Source organism: Phoca vitulina, unplaced genomic scaffold, assembly GCF_004348235.1.
Source record: "Phoca vitulina isolate PV1807 unplaced genomic scaffold, GSC_HSeal_1.0 scaffold62, whole genome shotgun sequence".
In the NCBI taxonomy this organism is placed as follows: Eukaryota; Metazoa; Chordata; class Mammalia; order Carnivora; family Phocidae; genus Phoca; species Phoca vitulina.
Window position 1 is genome coordinate 9,044,324 of NW_022589765.1, and position 26,346 is coordinate 9,070,669.

At 36.2% G+C, this 26,346-nt stretch overlaps 1 protein-coding gene across 1 annotated transcript; it reads right to left on the reverse strand.

Moving 5' to 3' along the window:
* Positions 1–1,438: 1,438 nt before the first annotated feature.
* SLC6A14 (solute carrier family 6 member 14) lies at positions 1,439–25,900 on the reverse strand. Its single transcript, XM_032391417.1, has 14 exons — positions 25,853–25,900; positions 24,651–24,816; positions 21,335–21,466; positions 19,918–20,079; positions 18,680–18,818; positions 16,932–17,064; positions 14,644–14,784; positions 9,131–9,359; positions 7,316–7,441; positions 5,894–6,012; positions 5,237–5,336; positions 4,896–5,005; positions 2,553–2,720; positions 1,439–1,585 (listed from the first exon to the last, which is right to left on the reverse strand). Exons 1-14 carry the CDS (start codon positions 25,898–25,900, stop codon positions 1,439–1,441), a joined length of 1,920 nt encoding a protein of 639 aa, XP_032247308.1.
* Between the last annotated feature and the right edge of the window lie 446 nt (positions 25,901–26,346).

A 26,346-nucleotide genomic window follows, 5' to 3' on the forward strand; every position in this document is an offset into this window, starting at 1 on the left:
TTACTCCTTTAATCTTCAATCAAAAGGAAGAGGAAAAGGAATCTAAAATGTATCAGAAATTAAGGCTTAAAATGATTCCTTTTATTCCTCACTTGCTGAGAACAAAAAGCCAGAAGTAGTAGTATATGTGGTTCTTAAGCTTTTTTGAGTCACAGATCCCTTTGGTATTCTTATGAAAACTCTAGACTCTGTCCCTAGAAAATGCAAGTACACATTCACATAGAAAGATATTATGTATATTATGTATAATGTCGGTTTCACATGTTCTCTGAAGCCCAGGTTAAGGACCTTAAGAACAGCTGAGAAGTTTCTTGCATATTTAGGCAATGTTCACTATCCTAGGCTGTGATGTTTAAACCAGTCGTCAATAATATCAATGTATAAGCCTATTAATGATATGTTTTCATTATCTTTTTTTTAAGGAAACTGGGACATAGGACTTTCTAATTTGCCTTCCCTCATTCTTGACAAGTTTATCTCCTTTAAGTGTATAAATAAGTTATCACCTGTAAGTAGTAACTTACTCAAATAAGACAAAAATCATTTTACTTGATCTATTAATGATATATTACAATCATAAGATCTTAGATTTGATTGAAGCCATTTCCTCATTAGCATTTTGTCCCATGTTCTATTTGAAAATAAACCTAGATTTCAGAGAGTATAATGAACAACTCTTAATTTTGTGAAACACAGTAGAAATTAGGTGGGAGATACTTTCTTCCAAGTATAACCTAGGAAGACATTATATGGGGAGAGAAGTACTTGAAGCTTCTGGATTCCATTTTCTGGATTTATCACTTACTGGCCATAGAATCCTTATTTTTCTGTCTTATTTCACTATTTGTAAGTAAACATAACCACTAATTTCACATAGAAAAAGAGACCCATAAATACATGAAAATTTTAGATATATTTGGATTAAAAGTATGAAACTACAGTGCTCATAGACACAGTCCATTTTTTCATGTATGTGTAGCATTTCTAGTTAAATGAGGCCTTCAATTTTAACACTTTCTTTTAAATATACTGATTTATTTTCCCTAGCTTTATGGAAAAGAAAGATGATATACTAAGAAAATATAGGCAAATAATATTTTTAAACTTGTATAATAGAAAATATAACAATTTTCTAAATAACTGGCTCAAAATAAAGTCTTCGGTATATTAGAAAAATATGGTAATATTTACAAAAGTATTACTGTGACATAGAGACAGCTATGTATGTGTTATACAGATAGATAATCTAAAAAGAAATATAATCACATTGTTAAATATTAGTAGATTCACATTATATTACACTCCTGCTTAAATGGGAAAAACTTATACCATCATGAACATAGTATATACATTTTTCTACTCCGTTAACATAAAATAAAATTTTCCTCTGTTCTAAAATAATCACATTGTATGGCCACGTATTTTTAAAAATTAGATCTCATTCTGGTTTTCTGCTGCCACTAACAGTAGGTATTTCATAGTCAGTCTCTTTTTTAGGATCTACCATATCTTTATATCTCTCCCCACGATGTCGTTCCAGGTATGGACCCCAGTTAGAAGCTGGTCTGCAGCAGCTTACAATGCGCTGAAAAGAAAAAAAAAAAGCTTGTTTTAGACCATAAGTGTTAAAATCTGTAAACAAGCAAATATCAAACCATATTATTAAGTTTCTTGGCTAACCAAAATGAAATAAGAACCATAGAAAAGTAAAAAAAGTGATCATCAAAATTCTTAATACAGTATACTAAAAAAATGATACTCAGATTTAACTGTTACTAGAATTACACCAACTATGAAACCAAAATAACTGAGTATGTAAATGATTTTAAAAGAAAGTGTATGAGCCCATTTGAACAACAGAATCAATCCATGTATTTTCATTGAATTATCTGACATTTCTATCCTGCCCTTAGAAGGAGGGTTAGGTGAGGATTTAAACCAGTGTATACTTGGGAGGTTTCAAGAACAGAACAAAGGGAGCTCCAGGGTCAAACCATTGATTGGGGTGGGCTTGGGAAATTATTTAAAATCTGACTCCTGAGATTTGTCTTAGTCATTGTCCTAGTGAGATGTCATAATCAACTCCATCTGCCTACACCTCTATGCAAGAGGGATCACTCAGGGTCTAGATTGGGTTTGAAATAATTTACCAGGCTTTTTCCAGTCTAAACACACTATGAGGACATGTATTATAACCAGACAATGTATTTAAAGATTATAGATCTAAAGCAAAAAGGTCCTTTGCTTTGTGTCATCTTCAGGGAAACTCAGTACAAGTATAAATATTACTTCTATGTGCTCAGCACGCTCATAGGGCCTGAGGATATAGCAGCAAGCAACATAAGACTCTCCCTAAAGGAGCTTAGAGTCTAGTACGAGACACACAAATACATATATGGTATAAAGCTATGCTATGCACATAGTAATCAGATGATTGTATCAGGTGTAGAAGTAGCCTAAAGGTTCATAATCTCATATTACCACCATATGAGTAATCTTCATTTTGATAAGTGCTTTCTCTAAAAAAGTATAAATAATATAAATGTGCTTACTTGAAAGATATTTCCTTCAGCTTGAATTATTTTTATGACGGCCATAATTGGAATCCAAATAATGCAGAAAATAATCATACACCAGCCTAGAGCAACTCCCCAGTCAGGGTATGGAATTTCGGCATAATTAGGTCTATGAAATTTCACGAGTGACCAGATCAAAATTGCCTGTGAAAGTAAAGTATGAAGAGACAATGCTAAAGGTTAGACTTTATTGCACTGACGATTTCAATTGCACTAATTGTTAGGAATTTGATCCCTATCCTTAGAAATAATTTATCAAAAGCAATTAAAATGAAGATACATTCAAGCAACTAAGATAATCCCGTAACTAGCCAGAAGATAATACTAAATGAACTAATCTAAATAACTTGTATTTGGCTTTGAATAGATTCTTCCAAAATGAGCACCTCCATATATTTATAAGAGATACAAATGCTGGTCCAAGATGTTTTTCAATAAACTACTTTATCATGAAATATTTCAGATCGAAAATAAAACAATATCTGAACATTTCCATGACTGAACTTTTAAGTTTCACTTATAATAGTATGGTTTTATTCTATGCTATAAGCTAGCCAGCATATCAGTTCATTCAAGGAGAATGTAAAGTACCCTTTAGTGAACATGCTTTGCTCCTTGCTTAGCAGTTGTTTCTATTATTTCTCACTGCACGGAGCACCCCTTACTCCACACCCAAAACACAGACACATTCACAAGCTACTGGTATGTATTTGCTAAAGCACACTTCACTTCCAGCCTCTCTTTGAGAGAAAAACAAGCTCAATATATGTTTGGGTGAAACAGTGAACTCTGAATATTAACAAGGAAAACACTTAAAAGCCAAGTTAAAAAAAAAAAAAAACTTTTTAAAAAACCTACTAGACATGTTGCAGCATGAAAACTAATTATTTAGAAATCCGTAAAGCAAACAAAACAAAAACCAGAGTCACCTAGTAGTTTCTCTAAATTATTTAGCTGTCTATGTTTTACTAAAATCAATGAGGAAATGGAATGTAAGAATATCAAATAGGTAAAGTTTAATAGATTAATTTTATCTAATAGATTAATTAATAATCAATTTAATAGATGAATTCTACTTAATTACAGTAATTTAAATGTATTTCCCAATTATAATTTTTTTCCATAACTACAAGAGAATGGATGAGGGATACGGAGTATCCATGACTTCACATCACTTTATACAAAACAGATGATAATGTATATCATTTAATATATAATACTTTTGCATTTTAAATTAAATCCAGTTGTCAAAGCTATGTAAACAATAAAAACTAGCCGGCTAAAAAGTCTGGTGAGAGCTTCTTAATTGATAAAGGGTTTATTTTATTGTGGAGAATTGTCAGAAGAGGAAAACAATATTTAGTACCACTGTCTAAATCATTTAGCTAGAATACGGAACATCCAAAATATTTTAATTCAGTACATCCAGTCCCAAACTGCTCCCTACTTGAAACTGACCTTATAATATGTGAAAAAAGTAAAACTTAACACCCTTTAAAACAACCACAATGCTTCAGATGTGAAGCAAATTCTGGATCAAATTATTTAATGCCCTTTCCTAGGAAAAGCTTTGAAGCCTGGAGGCAATGAGAACCAAAACACATCCTCTGTGAAGCTTTGCCCCTGCCCCACCTCCACCATTGCAGTAATTCTCCATCCTGTTAAGTGTTTATTTTGTCATTGACTGCCCTGAACTGTTATTTAACGATATCATGTCTATAGGCCGGGTCTCTCCAGTAGGGTATCTTTTGCTTTCCCTCAGTTCCTAAATAGCACCAATTGTTGAATTTAACATAAACGATTGCCTCTGTTGACAGTGGTTTCTTTTAGTAATTTCAGATAGTAAATCCCTCCCATGAAGAAAAAAATATGCATTAAAATCTGAGTGTTGTTTCTTAGCAATTAATATATTTAGATCACAATCCTTACAGTCCATGTCTGGGTCTTAGCAGAGAGTTCAGGAACATTGTAGATGACTCACCATATTTTTTAGGGAACCAGCAGATGAATGATTTATTTTTATTCGATTGACAATTTTTAAGTACGTACTAATTTTTTAAGTACGTAGATAATTTTTAAGTACTTTAAGTCTATAGGAGCCTGTTCATTTTCTCAGATGGTAAATGTTTAAAACTATAGCCTCAAAAACAATACTGTGAAGGCATTTTAATTGAGGCAACTTGCAGTCATAAAGCAAAAGTTGAAGGTCATTAATTTATGACCTTAGTTTGCCTTATTGTCTCCAATATGAATTATTCTTCAAGTTTATCTTAGAAATGGTCAAATATATACCAAATTCATGGCATATTAATTACTTACAATCAGAAGAAGAGGTGTAATGACAAACCAGCAGGCTCTCCACCATAGCCAGAATATCCACCTTTTGGCTCCAATCATCATTTCTATATCTTCAATGAATCTGTTCCCACCTTATGGAAAAAAAAAAAAGAGTACATTCAGTCCTTGCTCACATTTTCCTCCATTAATAGTGATGGCCCCAAATTATCTTTCTGTCTAAACATTTTCTTATTCTATAGCAATGAAGTATACACCTTTTTTCCAGTATTATTATACTTTACAATTTTAGTAAACATAATGAAAAAGAATCACACTAAGTTATTTTAATAAAATGCGTAGATAATTCTATAGTTACTATTTACCATAAATCCAGATGATTCCTATTATTTCCAGTATAGCTGCAATCAAAATGCCCCATCCAGCACAGAAATGGTCAATCAGATGAACCCAGTAAATTCCAGCCTACCAAAAAAAAAATACCAATTACATCTAAGTATATTTTTAATTATTTTTAGGATTGATGAAGTCTTTAAATCAAATCTATTCATTTGATTTTAACATGTGCTCCTTGGTTTCACCTGTACTAAGATGTGAAAAAGGAATATTTTCAAATGTAAACACAAATGTGGCCTTCAATATCTCAAAAAGGATGCACCTTTCATCCTATACTGAGTCACTGGGAAAAAAGAAGCATTTAGAGTAGCTGATTATCAAAATGACATGCAGTGGCTGTGTGCTGTGTGGTAGCTATCAAAAGTCTAGTATGTGTTGAACGTTTATAACTTTATTGTAATTGGAGAAATTGTCCAATATTGGGTCCCCACCCCTCTTCACAATATACTTAACTGTCGAAATTGTGCTATACTGGGAAAAACTCTGGGCTAAAACTCAGAAAACCTTGAGCTGAATCAGACTTGGACTTGTCCCTAAACATCCTCTTAAACCTTTGTTTTCCTCCTTTAGATTATAAAGCACGTTCCAACTAATGATTTGTCTATGAAAAAATACTATAGTAATACCTGAGTCACACAGACGAGACCAAGGAGAAACAAAACCAAGCAGCAACCCAAAGTTATAGGAACCCTCATTTTCTTCATCACTTTGGGAAATAAATCTTGAATCGTTGTTGTAATTGTTTCTTCAGAAGGGGAAAAAAAAATGGCATGTCATATGTCAACTCATTTGCCAATAATTTTAATCAAAGAATTCAACTTCTATTAATTAAATTTACGAATATATGCTGAAAATATACTCTGGGTCCTACTCCTTGCTTTTATTTATTTATTTATTTTTCCCTACATGAAGTGCTTTATTTTTTATTTCTTTTTAAATTTTATCTTCTTTAAATTCAATTAAATAACATATAATGTATTATTAGTTTCAGAGGTAGAGTTCAGGGATACATCAGTTGCATATCACACCCAGTGCCTACCCCTTGTTTTTAAAAATCCATAGCGTCCTTTCTCTTGGCAGTCACCACTTGTTGGTTTGGATAAAAACCAAATGCAGCTCTCTTTCTTTGTTGTTTTTAGTCTGTTTTACAAGGTTTTTCATCGCTAGAAACTACAAGGTAACAGATCCCTGAGGGCTGACGTAGTTTGAAAGAGGGTTATGGGAAAGGAAGAATTCTAAGAGAACTTTTAAATAAGGTTGAATATTTGAATAAACGGCATGGAGACAGAAAGGCCTTCTAGGTTTAAGAAATAAATGTGTTCATGAAACAGAGTACTGGCTGAAAGCAGAAGGATGTAGGGGTGAAGGAATTAAGATACAGGTTTGAAATTTTCAAGGGCTTTGAAAGACAACTAAAGGAAGCCAGACTTTATGCTGTACATAGTCAACTATTAAAGTGTGTTATGTAAGAGTGATCTGATGAATAATGTTTCAGAATGTCTAGGTGTGTACCCTAGGGCCACGTGCAAGAACAGTCATTGCAGTAGGGTGTGTGATTTGTCAGAATCGGAAATAATCCAACTGCCCATGATTATGGCAACAGATTGTGAATTAAGTCGATCTATATGAGTATGTATCAACACAGATTCACAATACATGTAAAAAAACAACTGTCAGAATGATATGTATGTTATGAAACTTCACGTTTATGTGACAACATTTATATGTTATTTATGGATACATATATAACGTATACAGACATGGACTGAGTAACACATAATCCATGGGGACAGTTAGTTCTAGGAAGGAAGAAATGTGAATTGCGTATGGGAGAGAAAAAGAGGGGACTTCAATTTCATTTCTGAAGCAAATATAAGATATTAATGTCTGTTCCTTTTGGGTATCTACTACATGAGTACTTTGTACTTTTCTGTATTTAAAATCAAGTTAAAAAGAATTTTCAGATTCTAAGAGTAAAAGCTAATGGGGAAAACAAGGGTAAGAAAAGGATATAAGAGGGATATCGTAACACTGGGAGTATTACTTACCAATGGATGCAAACTGAGAGTCGAGACCCAAAGTCAAAAGCATGAAGAAAAATAATATGGACCAAAATGGGCCACCTGGGAGTTGGGCTAACGCTTCTGGATAAGCAATGAATGCCAAATCAAAACCTAAGAAAAATGTATGACATTTCATTTAAATTAGTTGCCAAAAAGTTCACACATTTGGACATTTTCAAAATAAGGTACTAGAAAAATTTCATTTTGATTTGCCGACTCAATCCATGATATACATTCTCGGGCAACTATTTCACTTGCCACTTTTAAGAATATTTGACTTGGTTGTTCAATGAAGTGATAATGTGAGCATGTGATGTGAACTAAGCTAGTGAGATGAATTTTGTAAATGGTACATTTCTCGCATAAGAAATCTTAACTGTTTAACGATTTTGTTTAACCTATTTCATTTTTTAGAGATTCATGAAGAATAACAACTGTCTTAAACTCCAGAAACCTAAATTAAGTTATCTTAGCCTAGAAATTCTAGAAGAATTACACGATCAAGAGAGCTATGCTTATGGACCTACATTTTTAGTCTTCAGCTGTCTCTCCAGATGGTCACCCAGGGTCACTAGCTGTAGAGCCATTTTAATTAGTATAAGGACACTTGCAAAATTGTATGTAACAAAACTAGAAGCTGAATCTTATTTTCTATTTGATGTATATTATCGTTAGAGGTGCTTTTAATTTTTTTTTAATTATATTATGTGATATTTAGTTGTTTGAAGTATTTTAAGTTTCTCCAGACTCCCAGAGGACTGACCTAGGATTCAGGAGAATTAGCTTCTAGCCTAGACTCTGTCACTTCCCAATGATTTAATCTTCTGCAAGACATAACATTTCTGTGCATCTGTCCACTTCTCTGTAAATGAGGAGCTGGACACTAGATTATCTATAAAGTCCCTTCTAGTCCTAACATTCTATTTTCCTGCATTGGTCTCTCCATCAAATGATATTGGCCATAAATAAAAATTTAATGAGGGATTCCTACTACTAAGAACCCTGGAATTCTTTTCCTAAGAATCTTAACCAGATAATTAAGCATCCCTAGCTAATGTCTTTAAAGTTAGGAAGTTCATTAATCAGATTCCTTTAAAGCTGGACATAGCTGGACACTCAAAGTTACCTGGGTTTCTATCTATATGATATTAATGTGTTTTAAAAATTCAGACCCAAGGCTGCACTTGTACATGGAAGAATACACACACACACATATACTCTCATACAGTCATATATATATGAATACACACATGTATATGTGTATAAATTAAATGAAGATAACACATGTAAAGGCATCCATGATGCCTGATACTTGTACAGTAAACAGTTCATATTAAGGACTGGACAAAATTCAGAAAATTATTTTCTTAAACAATTATTCCCTAATATAGTCCTGTTTTCTCAGACCGTCTAAGAATTATTAAAGTAATCAAATTATATAAGATGCAATGAGAAAGAAAATGCAACACCCTAGGGCGCCTGGGTGGCTCAGTCGTTAAGCGTCTGCCTTCGGCTCAGGTCATGATCCCAGGGTCCTGGGATCGAGTCCCACATCGGGCTCCCTGCTCAGCAGGGAGCCTGCTTCTCCCTCTCCCATTCCCCCTGCTTGTGTTCCTGCTCTTGCTATGTCACTCTCTGTCAAATAAATAAATAAAATCTTTGAAAAAAAAAAAAAAAAAGAAAATGCAACACCCTAAACGTTGCTTGAGTGCTTTAAGTAAATTGCTATAAAATATATTAGTGTTTCTTAAATGAGCTACACTGAATTAATTGAAGTTATTAATGTATAGCATCACATACCTGATTTTACGACTTGAGCAACTTCCTTTCCGGATATATGAGCCATGTGTCCCAATATAGAAAAAATAGCAAATCCAGCGAACACACTAGTGAAGCAGTTTATCAGACAAACTAAAATAGCATCTAAGAAGCAGTTGTTATTGAACTTATTGTAAGATGATAGAGCAACTAAGCCACCCCAAGCCACTGAAAGGGAGTAAAATATTTGAGTGGCAGCATCCTTCCAAACCTATAAGAGAAGATAATTTCATCTTTAAAACCATACACTTTAAACTTTTTACTTCTACAAAAGATTTCATATATACAAATGAATAAATATGAATAATAATGAAGTAAACACCAGAACACCAAACCCACTGCTCAGCTTAAAAAATGAAATGTTACCAGTCTTTGGAAACCTCCCAGGGCCCCTTTCTGATTAGATCACCCTTCACCCTTCAGTGGTAACTGCTATCCTGACTTCTGGGTTTCTCATTTCCTCATTTTTCTTTAGATTTTACCCTAGAAACATGTAAACCCAAGCAATATGGTATTTAGCTTTTCATGTTATTGAGTTGATAGAAAAGTTTTCTAAATGCATGTAAACCTATACACCTTGCCTTTTTTCATTCAGTATTGTATGAGAGTTATCCGTTATCAATTTGAACCATATGAAATTTTAATTTTGTGTCAAAACTGAAAAAATATAGACAAATTCATATGGTTTAGTTAAATATATGTAGTTTGGAACATTTTTTTCACTGCTGTATTGCCCCACTGTATATACCACAGATCATCCTCTATCCTGTCGAGGGACATTGAGGTGGTTCAATATTCTGCTATCAAAAATGTTGTAGCTATAAGTATTCCTGTGCATGTCTCCTCATACCGAGTTGAGGAACGGTGATGTCAAAGAGTATATGCATCTTCTCTTTTATGAAATAGTGCCATATTATTTTACCGCTTTGGACTCTCACCAGCTAGGTGTAAGAGCTCCCATTCCTTCACGTTCTTGCCAGTATTGGTCAGAATTTTTAATATTCTCCAATCTGGTGGCTGTCAAATGAGAGTTTTCATTACCTTAATTATTTATAAGGTTTAGTATGTTTTTATGTCTTCATATTCCACAGGTTTTTTTCCCTGTGAAATTCCTGTTCAGGTCTTTTGCCAATTTCTTGTTTGGGTTATTTGTCTTCTTTGATCTCTAGAAATTCTTTATGTAGGCTGGATTCTAATCCTTTGTCTATTATATATGTTATTTTTTCCTCCCAATTTGTGGCTTATTCTTTTGAGCCAAAGATTTTATTGTTGTTTTAATGTAACTAAAGGTGCCCATCTTTGCTTTTATGTATTGTCCTTGATTTCTCTGACTTAAAAAGAAATCTTTAGCCAAAGATCATAGATACTGTCCTACATTTTCTTCTAAAAGATTTAAAGCTTTGTTCATATTGTTTTCAATTAGCCTGAAAAATTGATACAGTACATATTAAAGTGGAAAGTCCAATTCATTTTCTTTTCTAAATGGAGTATCAGTTATCTAAAGATAATCATTTGGATGTCAGTTATATCAATTAGATAGTCCATCCTTTCCCCATTGATCTGCATGGCCACCTCTGCCACATATCAAGTTCCAAATGTTCATGAACCTATTTCTGAGACTATTCTGTCCCACTGGTCTGTAAGTCTATATCTACGCTAACACCACATTATTTTAATTCCTATAGTATTATAATATTGTTTCATATCTGGTAGGACAAGTGTTCCTTCTTCAAAAACAGGTTGTTTTGTTTTGTTTTGTTTTTTGCCTTTTTCTCTTGCGTGTAAATTTTACAATCCGTTCTCAACAACTAAGGAAAACTGTGCTGTCCATCTGATTAAAGTTCTATTGACTCTACATATCAATTTGGGGACAATAGATACATATCCATTCTTAACAAGGACAGTACTAGGCAATTTTTGAAGAATAATGATATATTTATAATCCCTTAGATCACCAGTTCCCTCATCCTGTGTTTGTTCGATTAGAGCCTCGCATAGCCGACCTCAACTCTTTAAGCAGCCTCCCACTCATTCCATCTAATCCTACCCTTTTACTAGTCTGCCTTTTACAATTTACCCCTCCTATATCTTTGCTAAAGGACAATAATCTCAGAAACTAAGCAAATCCATGTTAACAGTGAACTTCTGTAGATAGAACATTACAAAAGAAAAAACCTAATTGTATAGATTTCAAATAGATTGGCAAAGATTTGGGCAAAAGTGTTTTTTTTTTTTTTTTTTAGTCCATTGAAAAACAGGACTGCTCAGTGAAAAGCAGGCAATATAACATGGCGACAAAGAGCTCTAGCTCTGGAGTCAAAAAGAATGAAATTTATATCCAATACCTCTTACTCTCCTTGACTTCAATTTATTTAACATTTTTAAGTCTGTTCGTTCATCTGTAAAATGGAGATGATGAAGATGATGATGATGATATAAGTGTACTAGGAATGATGTGAGAATTGAATAAGAGCATATGTAAAGCAATTAGGATGCTCAATGGTAGCTATTATTGTTACTATGGAAAATAATCATAAATTGATACTCGGTTTCTTTTATGGAAATTAAAAATTATAATTTCCCCCTTTGAAAGGTATGTAATCTATTTCCAATTTCAACAGATATAAAAGTCATTGGGGAATAAAATTTACTAGGTCTTCAGAATACAGCTTGATGTTAGATTATTATTACATTATAATTGCAGCCAGTAGAAAGCAAAGTGAGTGGATGGATAGATAGATAGATGTTATTTCACTTATAACAAAATCATTACAAATAAAATGCTCTTATTTTTTAGGCACCTGTACATATTAAGAGATGAACAACATGCTTATGTTGATGTCTCAGCTGCTTTTACCTGATACATTTTGTATTCATATGTGAGTTAGGGGGAGCTGGAAATTGGTGTAGCAGAGGTCTGGGTTCTATCAAAATGCTACTGCAGACCACGATGTGTACCTAGGTTGCAAATAAAGTGAAGCAAAATTCCAAACATAGTTCTAATCTCCGTATCTATCAATCTCATAGCTATATACAAAATTAGTAATTTAGGGATTAGAAAATCTTAATTCAAGATGCACAAACTGGCTGTGTAAATTTAACTAAATGTGAATCTTTCTGGGTTTCAGTTTCATCACTGTAAAATGAAGGAGTTAGTAAAATAATCATTGAAGACCAGAAGACCCTTCTAGCTATAAATTTGTATGGCTCTCTGCTCTCCTAGAGGTTGCAACAAAGTTCAGATATTCAAAGAAAAGGAAAAATATATATATTTATGATCCCATGCTCAGAATATGGATTGTGAGAAATAAAAAAAGGTCTAAGAAAAAATTCTCATTACCAGCAGTAATACAGTACCAGTGGGGGTACTGTATTTATTGGGGTGAAGAGGAGGGAGGATTAAATTTTATGTTTCAAAGGGAGCTTTAGGTTTAGGTCTGATATTTTAAAGGTAATAGAGACATTGAAACAGACCAATATAAAATAATCATATAATTTTTTCAGGAACTATAAAGCTCAGGTGATCTGAGGCTTGGAAAAGTCACTTAAAGAATATCAAAGGGGCTTTTCACCTGTGCTCAAAGTTAAGAAGTTTAAAGAAAATGGGGGCGCCTGGGTGGCTCAGCTGGTTAAGCGTCTGCTTTCGGCTCAGGTCATGATCCCAGGGTCCTGGGATCGAGTCCCGCGTCAGGCTCCCTGCTCCGCGGGGAGTCTGCTTCTCCCTCTCCGTCTCCTTCTGTGTGTGCTCTCTCTCTCTAGCTCTCACTCTCTCTCAAATAAATAAATAAAATCTTTAAAAAAAAAAAAAAAGAAGTTTAAAGAAAATGGAGGGTCCTCTTCTTAGGGAAAATGTTGCATCCATAATAGTAGAGTATAATATAACAGCAATAACTGAAATAATTGTGTGCTCATATTTATATAACAGTTTACCATTTTGAAAGTGCATTAATTAATATTTTATCTTGTTTAACAACCTAACAGGAAGAAGATGATGAATCCCAACTTCCATTTTATTTGTTTCTTATTCAGCATCAAAAATGGTCTTCGAGTTGGAAAGATATTAACAAACAAGGTTAAAAGATGTGAGGCCCAAGATAAATGAAGAAATGAACAAATGGCCTGTGGACACATCAAACTATATTAATCTCCAAGACTAAAATAATAAAAGTTCATAGTTCTAAAATAATTTAAGTCTGTTGCGGGTGAATTGCTGAGTGAAAATTATTTGGGTACAGGAAGCCAAAGGCCAGACACTGACGTCTCAATTTTCACAAAAGGTAAAGGAAGGATTGTCATGACTAAAAAGTGATAAATTTGACTTGCTTACCAGAAAAATTCTACAACAAATAATTAAATACCCAGACTGTGGGGTGCCTGGGTGGCTCAGTGGGTTAAGCGTCTGACTCTTGATTTTGGCTCAGGTCATGATCTCAGGGTCATGAGATCGAGCCTGTGCCAGTCTCCATGTTCAGTGTAGAGTCTGCTTGAGATTCTCTCTCTCCTTCTCCTTCTGCCCCTCCCCATACATGCGCTCTCTCTCTAAATAAATAAAATCTTAAAAAAGTAAATATCCAGATTGTAAGTATTTAGAAAATAGCGAACTGCTGGAAATTAGCATCAGTTCCTCAAAGAATACCATAGCAAACAAACGAATATCCATTTTGGATAGCACTGCTACTAAGGAAGATTATAGTAACATAGTGTTTCTTGACTTCAACATAAGACTTGGTGTTTTAGCTGGCCAGAAGCTTAATGCGTGCCAAGAATGTGATGTGATTACTGACAAAGTGAAACCATTCTTAGGCTGTGTGAATAGATGCATCCTATATAGAGTACACTTAATCTGTATGCTCTCTGCAGTCAAAAGTGTAAAAGATTTTATGTATCCATGATATACACAGCCATTATCTGGCGAAAGACTAGTTAAAAGAGGGTTACCCAATTCATATTCATGGCACACATTTATGTTGACAAATAACAGTTTCATTTATGGAATGCTTCATTTCAAATTTGTGGTTTAACTTCATAATCCATTAGGTACACTTTGATCTTAACTTGGGGATATTAACTTTTGAAGACAATTAAAATGTATATTAGACCATTAGACTTTCACCTGTAATCTTGAAATCTATGAGTTTATCCAAGAAGTCTCACCGTCCTACTCATCAACTTGTAGGTAGGTATCCAAACATGGAAGTTTCTTTCTCAGATTAATAGGCCCCAAATCCTTTTGGTCAAATAGAATCAGTTATATGAATAATATGACTTTTAAAGCCTTACTACTAAAAATGATTATCTCACTTCCAAAAGGAAAGCACTAGTGTCATGTTAAATGGCTACATTGGACTTCCTAGTGGACAGAAACACTAATAAATTTAACTCCATGTTCTTTTGCAAGCCACTACATTATGACACTCATATGCAACCAAAGATTTTCAGTGTTTGCTTTTAAGGTTTACCTCCTCAGATAATTTGAAATCCAAATGAAGTCTTACCTCAGCTTCCTTAAGTTTTGTAAAATTTGACTGTGCTCCAATATAGTATGAAATGCCTTTCAATGCACCCTCCAGAGTCGCCCCTCGGACTAGCAGGATGAACAGGACAACATAGGGGAAAAGAGCTGTAAAATATACCACCTACCAAGAAAAACAACCAGTGGTGGATAAGTTAAATTTTTAAGTCCTGTTATGTAACTGTATATGCACAAAGTTATTAGCCGGTTGACATTAGTAAAATAAAGTATTAAAGATTTCATAAGTTATTAATAAACCTGGTGATACCAATACCAAAAATGGCATAATTTTCTCTTTCTCTTCCCACTCTCAGATGATCCATTTTCAAAACACTCTGATGTATGAAGCAGTATTTCCTAGGTTCACATTGTAAATACACAGTACATCAGCGGGGGTAACTTGGAATCTAGGTAGAGTGCTTTCCTAAATATGTCTGTAAATGTCTGAAGGGACTGAATATCACTTCTTGGTAAATTACTGCATTGAGGTAGAAAGGGAAATGCTTGTATACTTGCAATAGTTAGTATATATTCAGTCCCCAAGGAGAAGGAAAATAATCTCCTAGTAGATGTCCAAATCCCCTGAAAGCTGATTAAAGTGAATACCGAACACTTGGTATTATTATCCTTAGAGATACCATTAAGAGAGTTTGATAGCACACAAAGCAGTGTACTTGTATCCTGGATAACACATGGTTCCAGATGAGCAGATTGCCTTTGAGGCCGGCTTTTCATTAATGTGGACAATTTCTTTGATCCATAGATGTCCTGTGTTTGATAATATGCCCAAGGAGACAATTTAAAGTCATCCAGAGACCAATAAAAGTTAATCGCCTAGGCAAATGGCCTTCAATGGATTATTTCAATATTAATGTCAAAAAGAAACCATGGGTTTCAAAAATGTGCAACTGAAACATTATTTTGGAAAGTGTCCACTGACTTTGTGAGGTTCACAATATTTTTGTGATCTAACAGAATGTCTCATCATAATTTAGCATGAACTGAATGCGCTAGATATTATACCAGGAATACAAAGGTAGTATCCACAGTTACCCCAGTCTTCCATCTTTAAGGAGATTTCAGTCTAGTAGTTACCATAAATATTCACTTTTCTGGGTACCATTACAACTGTTCATGGAGAAAATTTCATGTTGTTCCCTGAAATTGCCATGATGCTCTCGGGAAAGTTTAAAAAACAAAACAATAAAGGGGGAAAGTATAATGTTTTTCAGAAGAGGACTCTTCACTGAAAAAGACGGTTCTGAGTCAATTCTGGCCAGCTTTAAGAGAACAACTGCATATTTGATTTTTTTTCTCTCTCCCATTAAAGGAATCCCTACACTAACCGTATATAACGAGGATCTAGACTTGCCAAACCAAACATTGCAATATATAATTCCATCCAAGATGCTTACTTATGTAAGAGGACACACAATTTTAAAATATACACTCAAGTCTCCGAATGCTATATTAGCTAGCAGGGCCCAACTTCTGATACAGCTGACCTTTGAACAACACGGGTTTGAACTGTGTGGATCCACTTAGATGAGGATTTTTTCTTTCAATAAATACAGTACTGTAAATGGATGTCCTCCAGTGATTTTCTTCATAACATTTTCTTTTCTTTAGGTTACTTTAAAGATTTTATTTATTTATTTAGTTAGTTAGTTAGTTAGTAGTTATTTGAGATACAGAGTGAGCATGAGCAGGGGAGAGCTGCAGAGAGAAGCAGGCTCCCAACCAAGCAAGGAGCTTGACGTGGGGCTCCATCCCAGGACCCTGGGACCATGACCCTAGCCAAAGGCAGACGCCCAACCAACTCAGCCACCCAGGCGCCCCTCTAGCTTACTTTATTGTAAGAATAAGGTATATAATATATATAACATACTAAAATGGGTGTTAATTGACTTCAGGTTATCAGTAAGGTTTCTGGTCAACATCAGGCTGTTAGTAGTTAAGTTGTGGGGGAGTCAAAAGTTATAGCTGGATTTACAAGTGCAAGGGGGGGTTTGGCACCCCTCACCCCCACGTTGTTCAAGGGTCAGCTGTAATTGCACAACCCTAGTACTAGTTTTGCTTGTTTTGTTGTATTTGTACCAATAGCAGGGATCTTATGTATTTTCCTACAGCTAGGCTGCCTACTTAGAAAGCTTTTCACACATTCGAATGTTCCCATTATAGAAAAAAACATGCATTTGATTATGCTTGACATTGAACTGCAATGAAATTGGAAAAGAGCTACATCACCATCTAATGTGTTTTCCAAATTACCTTGCCAGAAGACTTGATTCCTTTAAATAGCGCCGCTCCAACTATGAGCCAAGCCAGAAGAAGACAAAGTGCTAAATACCACACAATTACTCCAGTCTCATCCATTCCACTTGACCGCTGGAGTGCCACTTTACTGAAAACACACAAGCCTTTTTTATGAACACAGAATCACTTGTCTTCATACATTGAATTTTGTAATATCTATCATCCAGGGAGATGTTTCATGAGTATTCTATCTTACTAATACATCAATGTCATGGGAGCCTTTTACTTTTTTAAAGATTTTATTTATTTATTTGAGAGAGAGAGAATGAGAGAGAGAGCACGAGAGAGGGGAGGGTCAGAGGGAGAAGCAGACTCCCCGCTGAGCAGGGAGCCCGATGAGGGGCTCCATCCCGGGACTCCAGGATCATGACCTGAGCCGAAGGCAGACGCTTAACCGACTGAGCCACCCAGGCACACCCATGTGAGCCTTTTATTGATACTATTGTACAGAGGGGCAAAAATAGTTCAGTAAAAAGCTAGGCTCTGAACTTTAGGGTTAACTGTAGCCAATCCAAAGTTCCAAACCCCAGAATAAAAAATCTACTAATTCCTTTAGCTATGATTTGCCCCCTAATATTTCAAAGATCTTTTATGTAAAAAAAAAAAAAAAAAAAAAAAAGAACCTTATCAGATTATTTCTTTTATTTGTTACAGTATTTTTCTCAAGGTAAAAAGATGAAGAAACATCTAAAATTAAATTATTCATCATACTTATAGTTAGCATCAAACCTAAATGATTCCAATTTTTATGACTTTTTCAAAGGCTTTCTGTAAAAATCAGTGATTTCTATTAAGGACATGCATGGATCTAGGATTTTAATTCTTAGCTTGGTGTTTGGGAACATTTTAAGACCCAGTTTTTGAAAGGGTCCCACAGAGCATGAACATGTAGATGAGGAAGAGCTCATTACAGCAATAATCAAGGCAGTTTGGTAAGGATAAAATGTAGGTATAAGTCAGGAGAGTAAAGAGTGATCAATTAAAGTTAATACAAATAAATATAACCCTGAATATCTATTTTTATCATATAATGACAATTATAAGCAAAATGGATAATGAAGAATTACAGCTTTAAATGGCAATTTTGCCCCCAATATTACTCATCACCCAACAGTTTATTATTCAAATTTGCTCATTATAGTCTAAAATTTGAGTATTTATTCTTCAGAGCAATGCCCTAACTTATATATAATAAACACTGAACAGATCATTACTGACAGTATTGCTCTCATTTGATAAACAATTTACAAATGACAATTTGTTGACTAGAAGCTGATCTTTCAGGTTACTACTCCCCACACAGGCTAGATAAGCATTTGAGTCCTATCAAGTATAATTTGCTCTGATTCCCCTTTTTTTTCTACCTATATGAGGTAAGAAACAAGCTGATTAATATTTTATTGTTATTTACAAAAACTTTTAAATAACATCTGTTTAAGAAGTAGATCATCTACGAACCATGAAAGACTATGGACTCTGAGGAACAAACTGAGGGTTCTAGAGGGGAGGGGGTGGGGGGATGGGTTAGCCTGGTGATGGGTATTAAAGAGGGCACGTACTGAATGGAGCACTGGGTGTTATATGCAAACAATGAATCATGGAACACTACATCAAAAACTAATGATGTAATGTATGGTGATTAACATAATATAATAAAAAAAAACCAAAAAAACGAAGAGAAGTAGATCATCTAGCATACTTACTTCCAATATTGTTCACTGGGAAGCTGCCCTGGCTGATAAATTTCACTTCCATTGGTGCAGTTTAAATGGCTGATGTCTACGAAGCTTTTATTCACTCGGATGCTCTCCCCCGAAAGTGTACTGATATTACAGTGAGTAACTAAAAATTATAAAAAAAGAATACACACAGAGACACGTACTTAGTTTTAGACAAGTACTTTCCTGGAAAAAAAAGTGTTTTTTTTTTAAAGATTTATTTACTCATTTTAGAGAGAGAGAGCATGTGAGCGGAGTCGCAGATGGGGAGAAAGAGAGAAGCAGACTCCCCACTGAACGTGGAGTCTGATGCAGGGCTGGATCCCAGGACCCTGAGATCATGACCTGAGCCGAAACCAAGAGTCGGCTGCTCAACAGACTGAGCCATCCAGGCGCCCTTCCTGAAAAAAGTTTTAATGGTAAAATAATTAAACCATTTAGACTGTTACTTGGTGAGGGCAGAGGAGAAATCTTGCAAATGGAATAAGCCATGCACATTCAGCATCTTAAATCTTCTCTACTGCCAACCTGGGCGTGAGTAAATATCTGCCCTTTTAAACTATGATTATATGTATAATAATAACTTCTATAAAGTAACAATCATTTTGGACAGGACTTAGTGCTCTAAGGAATTGTTAGTATGTGGACTTATTTAACCTATATAGATAAATGACACCTTTAAATTCCTAAGAAGCATTAAAGCCTTATTACTTTATTCTCTAATATACATAGACAATCCCAGTGGTAATAGTCTATAATATCAATACTACTTGATTCCAAAGATCAGCAACTTATTATGTGGATGATACTCACTGGCTCCTGAAACACTCATGGATAGTGCTTGTCTCTACCACTTTCCCACTTTCTTCCTTCTCTCCTGCCTACTCCTAAGGAGGGCTTGGCTTTACTGGCGGCCCTCAGAAATTAACATAACTGCATTAATCAGTTTTCAAAGTTAGCCAAAGTTATCCTGCTTTCATCAATAACCCTGCGCTCACTTTAAGATTTGATTTTTAAGTAATCAACGTGGGTCTCGAACTCACAACCCCGAGATCAAGAGTCACATGCTCTATAGACTGAGCCAGCCAGGCGCCCCACCCGTGGCTCACTTTAAATTGCCCCTAAATTGGTTAGAAAATCATGTAACCCTTTAAGCTTATTAGAAAAAAATAAAAGAATGATGCTTCGTTCACAATATTTTTAGGTAAATAAATGAAGTTTACCTATAGGCGATCTGCTACAGTTCTCATCTGCCCAATATGAGCAATTTTTCCATGGTAGTTCACTTTGAAAAGAAGCAAACATGTAGTAAAGACTATAGGCAATTATGACATTATAATAGATTGTCACGAAAATGGATATCAGGACCATTGTAATTCCCACACCTGGAAAAGAGAACAATTAAAATCAAAAACAAACAAGTGCAATTTCTTTTGCTAATTCATAAAAAAAGCTGCATCTCAATTTCCACAAAATCTATTTGAAAATGAGAAGGCAGGTTCAAACATTGTCTTTTCTTTTTTGGGGGGTGGGGGGCAGGGGAGTGGGGAGGAAGGACTACTGTCTAAATAGCTTTCTTCCAAAATTTAAAATTATTTTGATGATTGACCTTCTGAAACCATTTTTTTAGTTAATTAGAAAATGGTACTAAGACCAAGGGCAGAAGACCTGTGTGGATCCATCAAGTTCACGTAAAGAATCGCCCATGGCCATCACTCTCCTATTATGTCTGAAAGTTCTTGTCAGAGTGGGTCCTGTTCTTAAAAACAAACAAACAAAGCTCATATCCTATTGACCCACTGACCACTACTTACATCTTCATCTATAAACCAATATTTTGGCAAGTAGAAGATAAAGGCTCGGAGTTAATGTACAGGATTTCTAGCAGCGCATGTAAAGAAAAGTCAATAATCCAGTAACAATCCGAATTTAAACTTCCAAAATTTCTTGAACTCCATCATTTCAAGATGCGGTTTAGCATACTGAATATAACCCATACGCTCAAGACTCGCTCTTGAGGTGGCTTCCTTCATATTCCCTCACAATGTTCTATTCGCCTCACTCTAAATTTATATTTGATGTTGTATTGAAGCTTTTACAAATAGTTTGCAACCACTAGCACACACCAAAATGATATGTAATCTTCAGACAGGAAGGCTGTTTGATGTTTAATAACAATCAAGGCACTCTGAAAAACTTCGCCAGTGTCCTATTCTATTAGGGGGTGTCCCAGAAAACATAGTGACCTGCCCTTCAACTTTTCTAAATGAGGCGTTGTAAAAGATACGCAAAGGCAAGAAGACAAAAGACTGCACATGAAGGAGAAAAAAGCCAGAGCCACAAAGTTAACGCATAACAGGACTATAACTATGTGCCACGGGATTGTAAAAGGTGAATATAGGACAATAACGACCCCCTCCAGTATCCTCCCTAACCCCTTCTGTATCTTCAGCCCGAGAGAAACAGAAATACAAATTACCATTTGGTCTTTCAATTCTCTGGCAAATATTCAGCAAAACAACATCTGCTTCTTTGCCTTTAGCATGTCCAAATATGAAACATTTTCCCTCCCCCTAGTGCGGACAGCTATAGACCCCAAGAGACCAGTAGGCACAGTAAGAAAAACATGTGAACACTAACCTTGAAACAATGGGAGAAGCCTCCAAACTGAAACTGGACCTAAGCTAGCAAACTGTCCCAGTGAACACTCCAGAAAGAACAGAGGTAAACCAGCCAGTGCCAGCATGATCGCATAAGGTATCAAGAAGGCACCTAGAAAATGCAAAAGAGAAGCAAAGCACTATTACGTCCCCAAACGTTGATGGCACGTTGATAACCAGCATAACATTTTGAAAGCATTCCGATAGAGTGGAGTCAGAGTACAAGGTTTAGGCCCCAGATTTACCAGTTTCTGTGAGAAAGTAGTTGATTCTCTAAACCTTGGTTTCCTCATCTGTGAAATGGGATTCTAGTATGACCTAAAGAGGTTGCTGTGGTTATTAAAAACGATAGCCTATAAAAAAGCAATCCAGAGGAGGTGAATGATCACAGGCTCTGGAGCCGGATACACCTAGGTTTATATCCTGACTCCACCATTTACTAGTTATGTAACCTGGGCCAATTTACCTAACCTCTCGGGACCTTGGGTTCCTCATAAATGGGGAGAGCCATACCAGCTCATCAGTCTGTGGTAAGCGTTCAATTATAGAGCCTCTGTGAAAACACTTGGCAAAATGGCAGGCACACAGTATCTGTTCAAAGTTAGTTTCCCTCCTTTCTCCTTTCCAAATAGTCTATTTTTTTAAGACTTCGGGTGCAAATGCTACATGTGGTTCAGAGTGGAAGTTACTGCAGCTAAGTGGATTATTCTGCAAATAGTCATAAGGGTCTTTCTTCAGTGTTAATAAGAATGTTCTTGGTTTTGTTAAGAGATTCTGAAGTTTTGAGGCACACTCAAAGTTAACTTTCTGGAGCGCCTGGGTGGCTCAGTTAAGTGTCCGACTCTTAATTTCAGCTCAGGTCGTGATCTCAGGGCTGTGGGATCAGTGTCGGGCTCCACCCTCTGCATGGAGTCTGCTCGAGGTTCTCTCCGTCCCTCTGCCCCTCCCCCGCACCAGCACTCACACATGTGAGAGTGCTCTTTCTCTCTCAAAAAAAGTCAGCTCTTTATTTTAAAAGGAAGGACTAATGCTCATACATTTAGATTGTCCAGATCCCTTTTTGATTTTTTTCCACCCACTTCTGGGACATAACAAATTGCTCATTCGAACTTTGGCCAGATTATAGGTAGAAGCAGGGACAGAATATTAAATTTATTAAGTACTCTAGAAGTCTTAACAAAGTTTAATAAGAAAACGGGATCAGTAGATTAAAAAATGGGCTTTGGGATTACGTACATTTCATTGACCCATGTGGCACTGTTTCCCTCATGTATTTTTCATACTATGATATTGTAACGTCATACCTGGGAATAACATTTTTCCCAACCCTCAAAATACATTCCATTAAAAATAATAAGACAATAAAATACTTGTTATGTACAAGTCACTAGTCACTAGAACATAGGGACAATATGTTTTCATAGATGTTGCAATGTACATACCATCACTACTATGACTAATAGAAGTTTTAGTCTTACCAGTGATAAATATGAAGAAAAGTAATAGAGACTATCCCTGTCTCAATACAACAGTAAGGTAAATCTTAATAGCCCATTATAAATAGTTGGTTTGTTTTTTTTTTTTTTTTCCAAAAAAAAGATTATTTTCCTGAGTGACATATATAGTTTTTTACCCAGTATATTATTGTTTTTATTAACAACCATAATTGGTAAATTGCTAATATAATATCCTGGTCCCAAATTGTTGATACTGCCGTCTTAGACCCTTTGGTTGTATGATACTTCTCTTTTATAAACTGGTAAAAAGAATCTATAGATAAAAATGATTCCAGATTTTAGCCATAGTTTTCCAAACCTAACCATATTTAAAAATCTGATCTATTAACACTTGGCAAATCTGAGTTTCATGTTCCTCTCCTACACTTGGACAGGAGAGAAAGAAGCAATCAAAAGAGCCTAGATCATGCATTACCCAAATGATACAATCTAAAAACTGAGAACTGATGTGATATATTAATTTTTAGAGGAAAAGGTGAGAGAGATAATAGCATACAATAAATAATAGCATTTTGGGGGGAGCTACGTTTCAAAATCTCTATTAAACCTAGTTTAATATAGTTCCTGGAAGTTTATGGCCACCACTGGACTGATGTACGATGGTAAGACACAGGGAATTTCTGAACCTGTGGTTTTTCTGAAACTGAGCACTAGAGGCTGGAAAGAAGTCTGAATGCTCTTCGTTACACTAGACCTTAGGACTTAAACACTCAAAGGATTGTTGATTCCTAACTCATTTTCCAGTTCAAACTTAGACCCAACCCATGACTAAACAATGTAGGCTCCAGAGAGGAGAATTTATTGCCACCAACACTTAAAGTGTTTGATAAACAGAGCTTCTCTCTTAAGTCTCCACAGGCCAGTATGAATGTTCTAATGCAACCAATTAACAAGGACTATAAGATTGAAACATCACCACACAAAATCCTATTATACCAAGAAAAATAATTATAGTGGCACAGTTTCACTGGTTCCCAATTATGAAATCTAAGGGCATGTCACCTCTACACTTCTAATAGAACCTGTAATTACAAGTAAATAAAATATGGTGTAAGTGAAAAGTTGTTTCGACACTACTAGAGAATTGTGCAATTCATTTTGTTTCCCTTTGCGTGTCACCTCAGTTATTTTTTTTTCTCCTTGTTCTAATTGAGTCTTCCTTAATGATCTCTGAGGTATAAACAGTATCATTTTGCAGAAATTAAACACCTAGTCTTGAACTAAAGTCTGTTGCATTCTAGAAGGATCCTCTACATGGTCAATCCAATTTGATATTGCAGCTTAAAATACTAAACCTTTAATTCTTAATCATCTCCTTCCACACTTGTATTTCCAAAATGTAATGCCTTACGCTACTTAAGCAACCAATGTATTTCAGCTTCATATTAGAAAGAGAATCCCCAGCCTCTTGCTTAGATTCAGCCATAAATTAAGCCAAACACAACTTGAGTCTGAACAGATTATCACATGAACGTGTATAAATGAAGAAGAGCAAGTCATAGTGGAAGATTACATTGGATCTTAAACCAGAGACTCAGAAGTGCTAAATGTACAACTTTTATCAAGTTTATACCTGAGGATTTTGCAAAGCCAGCTTCCTAACTTGAGCTAGCAACTCAGTCTAATGATGGGTGCGGTATGCTTGTTTCCCATCCCCCCACTAACCCAAACTGTCATATACCTTTCCTCAGTTCTTAAAATAGCTTCAGAGGCCATACAGCACACCATTTAAACTGGAAGGGAAAGAAGTTGAGCTGGGGCGGGGGGTGGGGGGAATACCTCCGCCATTGTTGTAGGTCAAATAGGGGAATCTCCACACATTCCCTAATCCCACTGCATATCCAACCATAGATAGAAGATAATCCGATTTTTTGGACCAGTTACCACGGTCCTGATTCTCATCAGTTTCACCAACATGGAAATTCTCAGATGAAGCCGTCACTTTCTGGAGAAGAGAAAATATCACGAGTTTGTCTTTCTACTATTAAAAATCCACAGAAGCATAATTTCACACACACACACACACACACATGAGAGAGAGAGAGAGAGAGAGAGAGAGAGAGAGAGGTGGGGGGAGAATGAACCCTGAAAGCCTTAGCCAAGGGAAACACTTTCCAAAGGTTGAGGGGATTTCTGCTAATGGCCGCTTTTACTTTACAACATTTACCCCTTGAAATGAAAAAAAAAAAAAAAAAAACCAAACCAAAACAAAACCAAAAACCTCTTCAGGTGGGAATATTTACTACTTCTTTGGGTGAGATCATCCAAATTTTGCTAGAAAGATTACATGTGGTACCCAACATGAAGGACAAATGAAGGTGCACAAATAAGACTTCAAAAATACAAAAGTCTTAAAGATGAATTAGGTAAAATCAACACTCTTGAGATTGCAGGAGATCTTTGAGAAGAAGGCTCCAATATATAGCTTCTACTAAAACAAACAAACAAAAAGAGTTTATAGACTCCTTTTCCTATAGGCTGATAGTTTGGGATGTTTGGAATTAAGGCCAGTTTAACTTCTCTCCCTATCCCCGGCTGGAAGCCACAGAATAATATTCAGAGACAAATTCTCCTGTCCCACCAGGTGGAGTAGCTCTCTCTCCACCTCAGAGGGAAGGGGTTCTTTCCCAACCTGTTAGCTGCTCTGGGGTATGGAGGGTTCCTCAGGTCAGATAAGGACAATGCATTTTCTCATTTCCCTCCAGCATATGGACACGGTCTGGAGAGGGACAAAGACCAGGATTTTGTGGGCACACCCAAGGCGGAGGTTGAGGTGATCCATCCTAAGTCTTCTGGCTGCCCCAGTAAGAGCTGTTCTCTTTTCCCTCTATCCTATGGGGACATCTCAGGCACACTTGAAGGCAACAGAAGAAAAATATGGAGAACAAGGAACGGCCGCCGAAGGCAAAACCTGAGCCGGCCTCCCCTGAAGTGTTCCCTTCCCAGGCCCCCCACACCTCCCACGGTTTCCAGACCCCTACCTCCTTCCCTCCGCACTTGAAGAAGCTCGGGCACTTGAACTTGTCCATGGTTGACTCACTCCCTCAGCTCGCTCCGACTCGTCTCGCAGTCTGGCTGAGCTCGACTGGTGGCAGGTGCACACTCCCCCGTTGCTACCTGCCTGAGTGAGCCACCTTGCCCAGGGGTGGGACCATTTATGGAGGGAGCTCTCCCCTCCCCCTTCAGGGCGCCCTGTCGTGTCAATTACCGGAAGGGCCCGAAGTGAGGCTCTGGTTTTTCCCCAGGTAAGCTGGCATGTAGCAATCCCCTGCCCTGGCCCCGGGAAAGGGCTGGGCTGTGCACGAGCAGAGCAGCCTGAGCCAAAGTGACTGACCGCCTTTGACTCAGAGCCGCGCAGGTGCCTTCGCAATCTCGCCTCCTTTCCCGGGTTCCCTGCTTCCTCCTAACCTCCTCTCTTAATCTGGTCTCTGTCCTGACGCCAAGTGCTGATCTCCACTGGCGCTGGGGTGGGGCT

Coding starts and splice junctions, on each gene's coding strand:
- SLC6A14 (XM_032391417.1), bottom strand. CDS start 25,900: ATGGACAAGTTCAAGTGCCCGAGCTTCTTCAAGTGCGGAGGGAAGGAG. Junction 7,442..9,130: donor TGCTCAAGTCGTAAAATCAG/GTATGTGATGCT, acceptor CATTTTTCTTAG/GTTTTGATTTGGCATTCATT. Junction 6,013..7,315: donor CTCTCAGTTTGCATCCATTG/GTAAGTAATACT, acceptor CCCCTTCTGAAG/AAACAATTACAACAACGATT.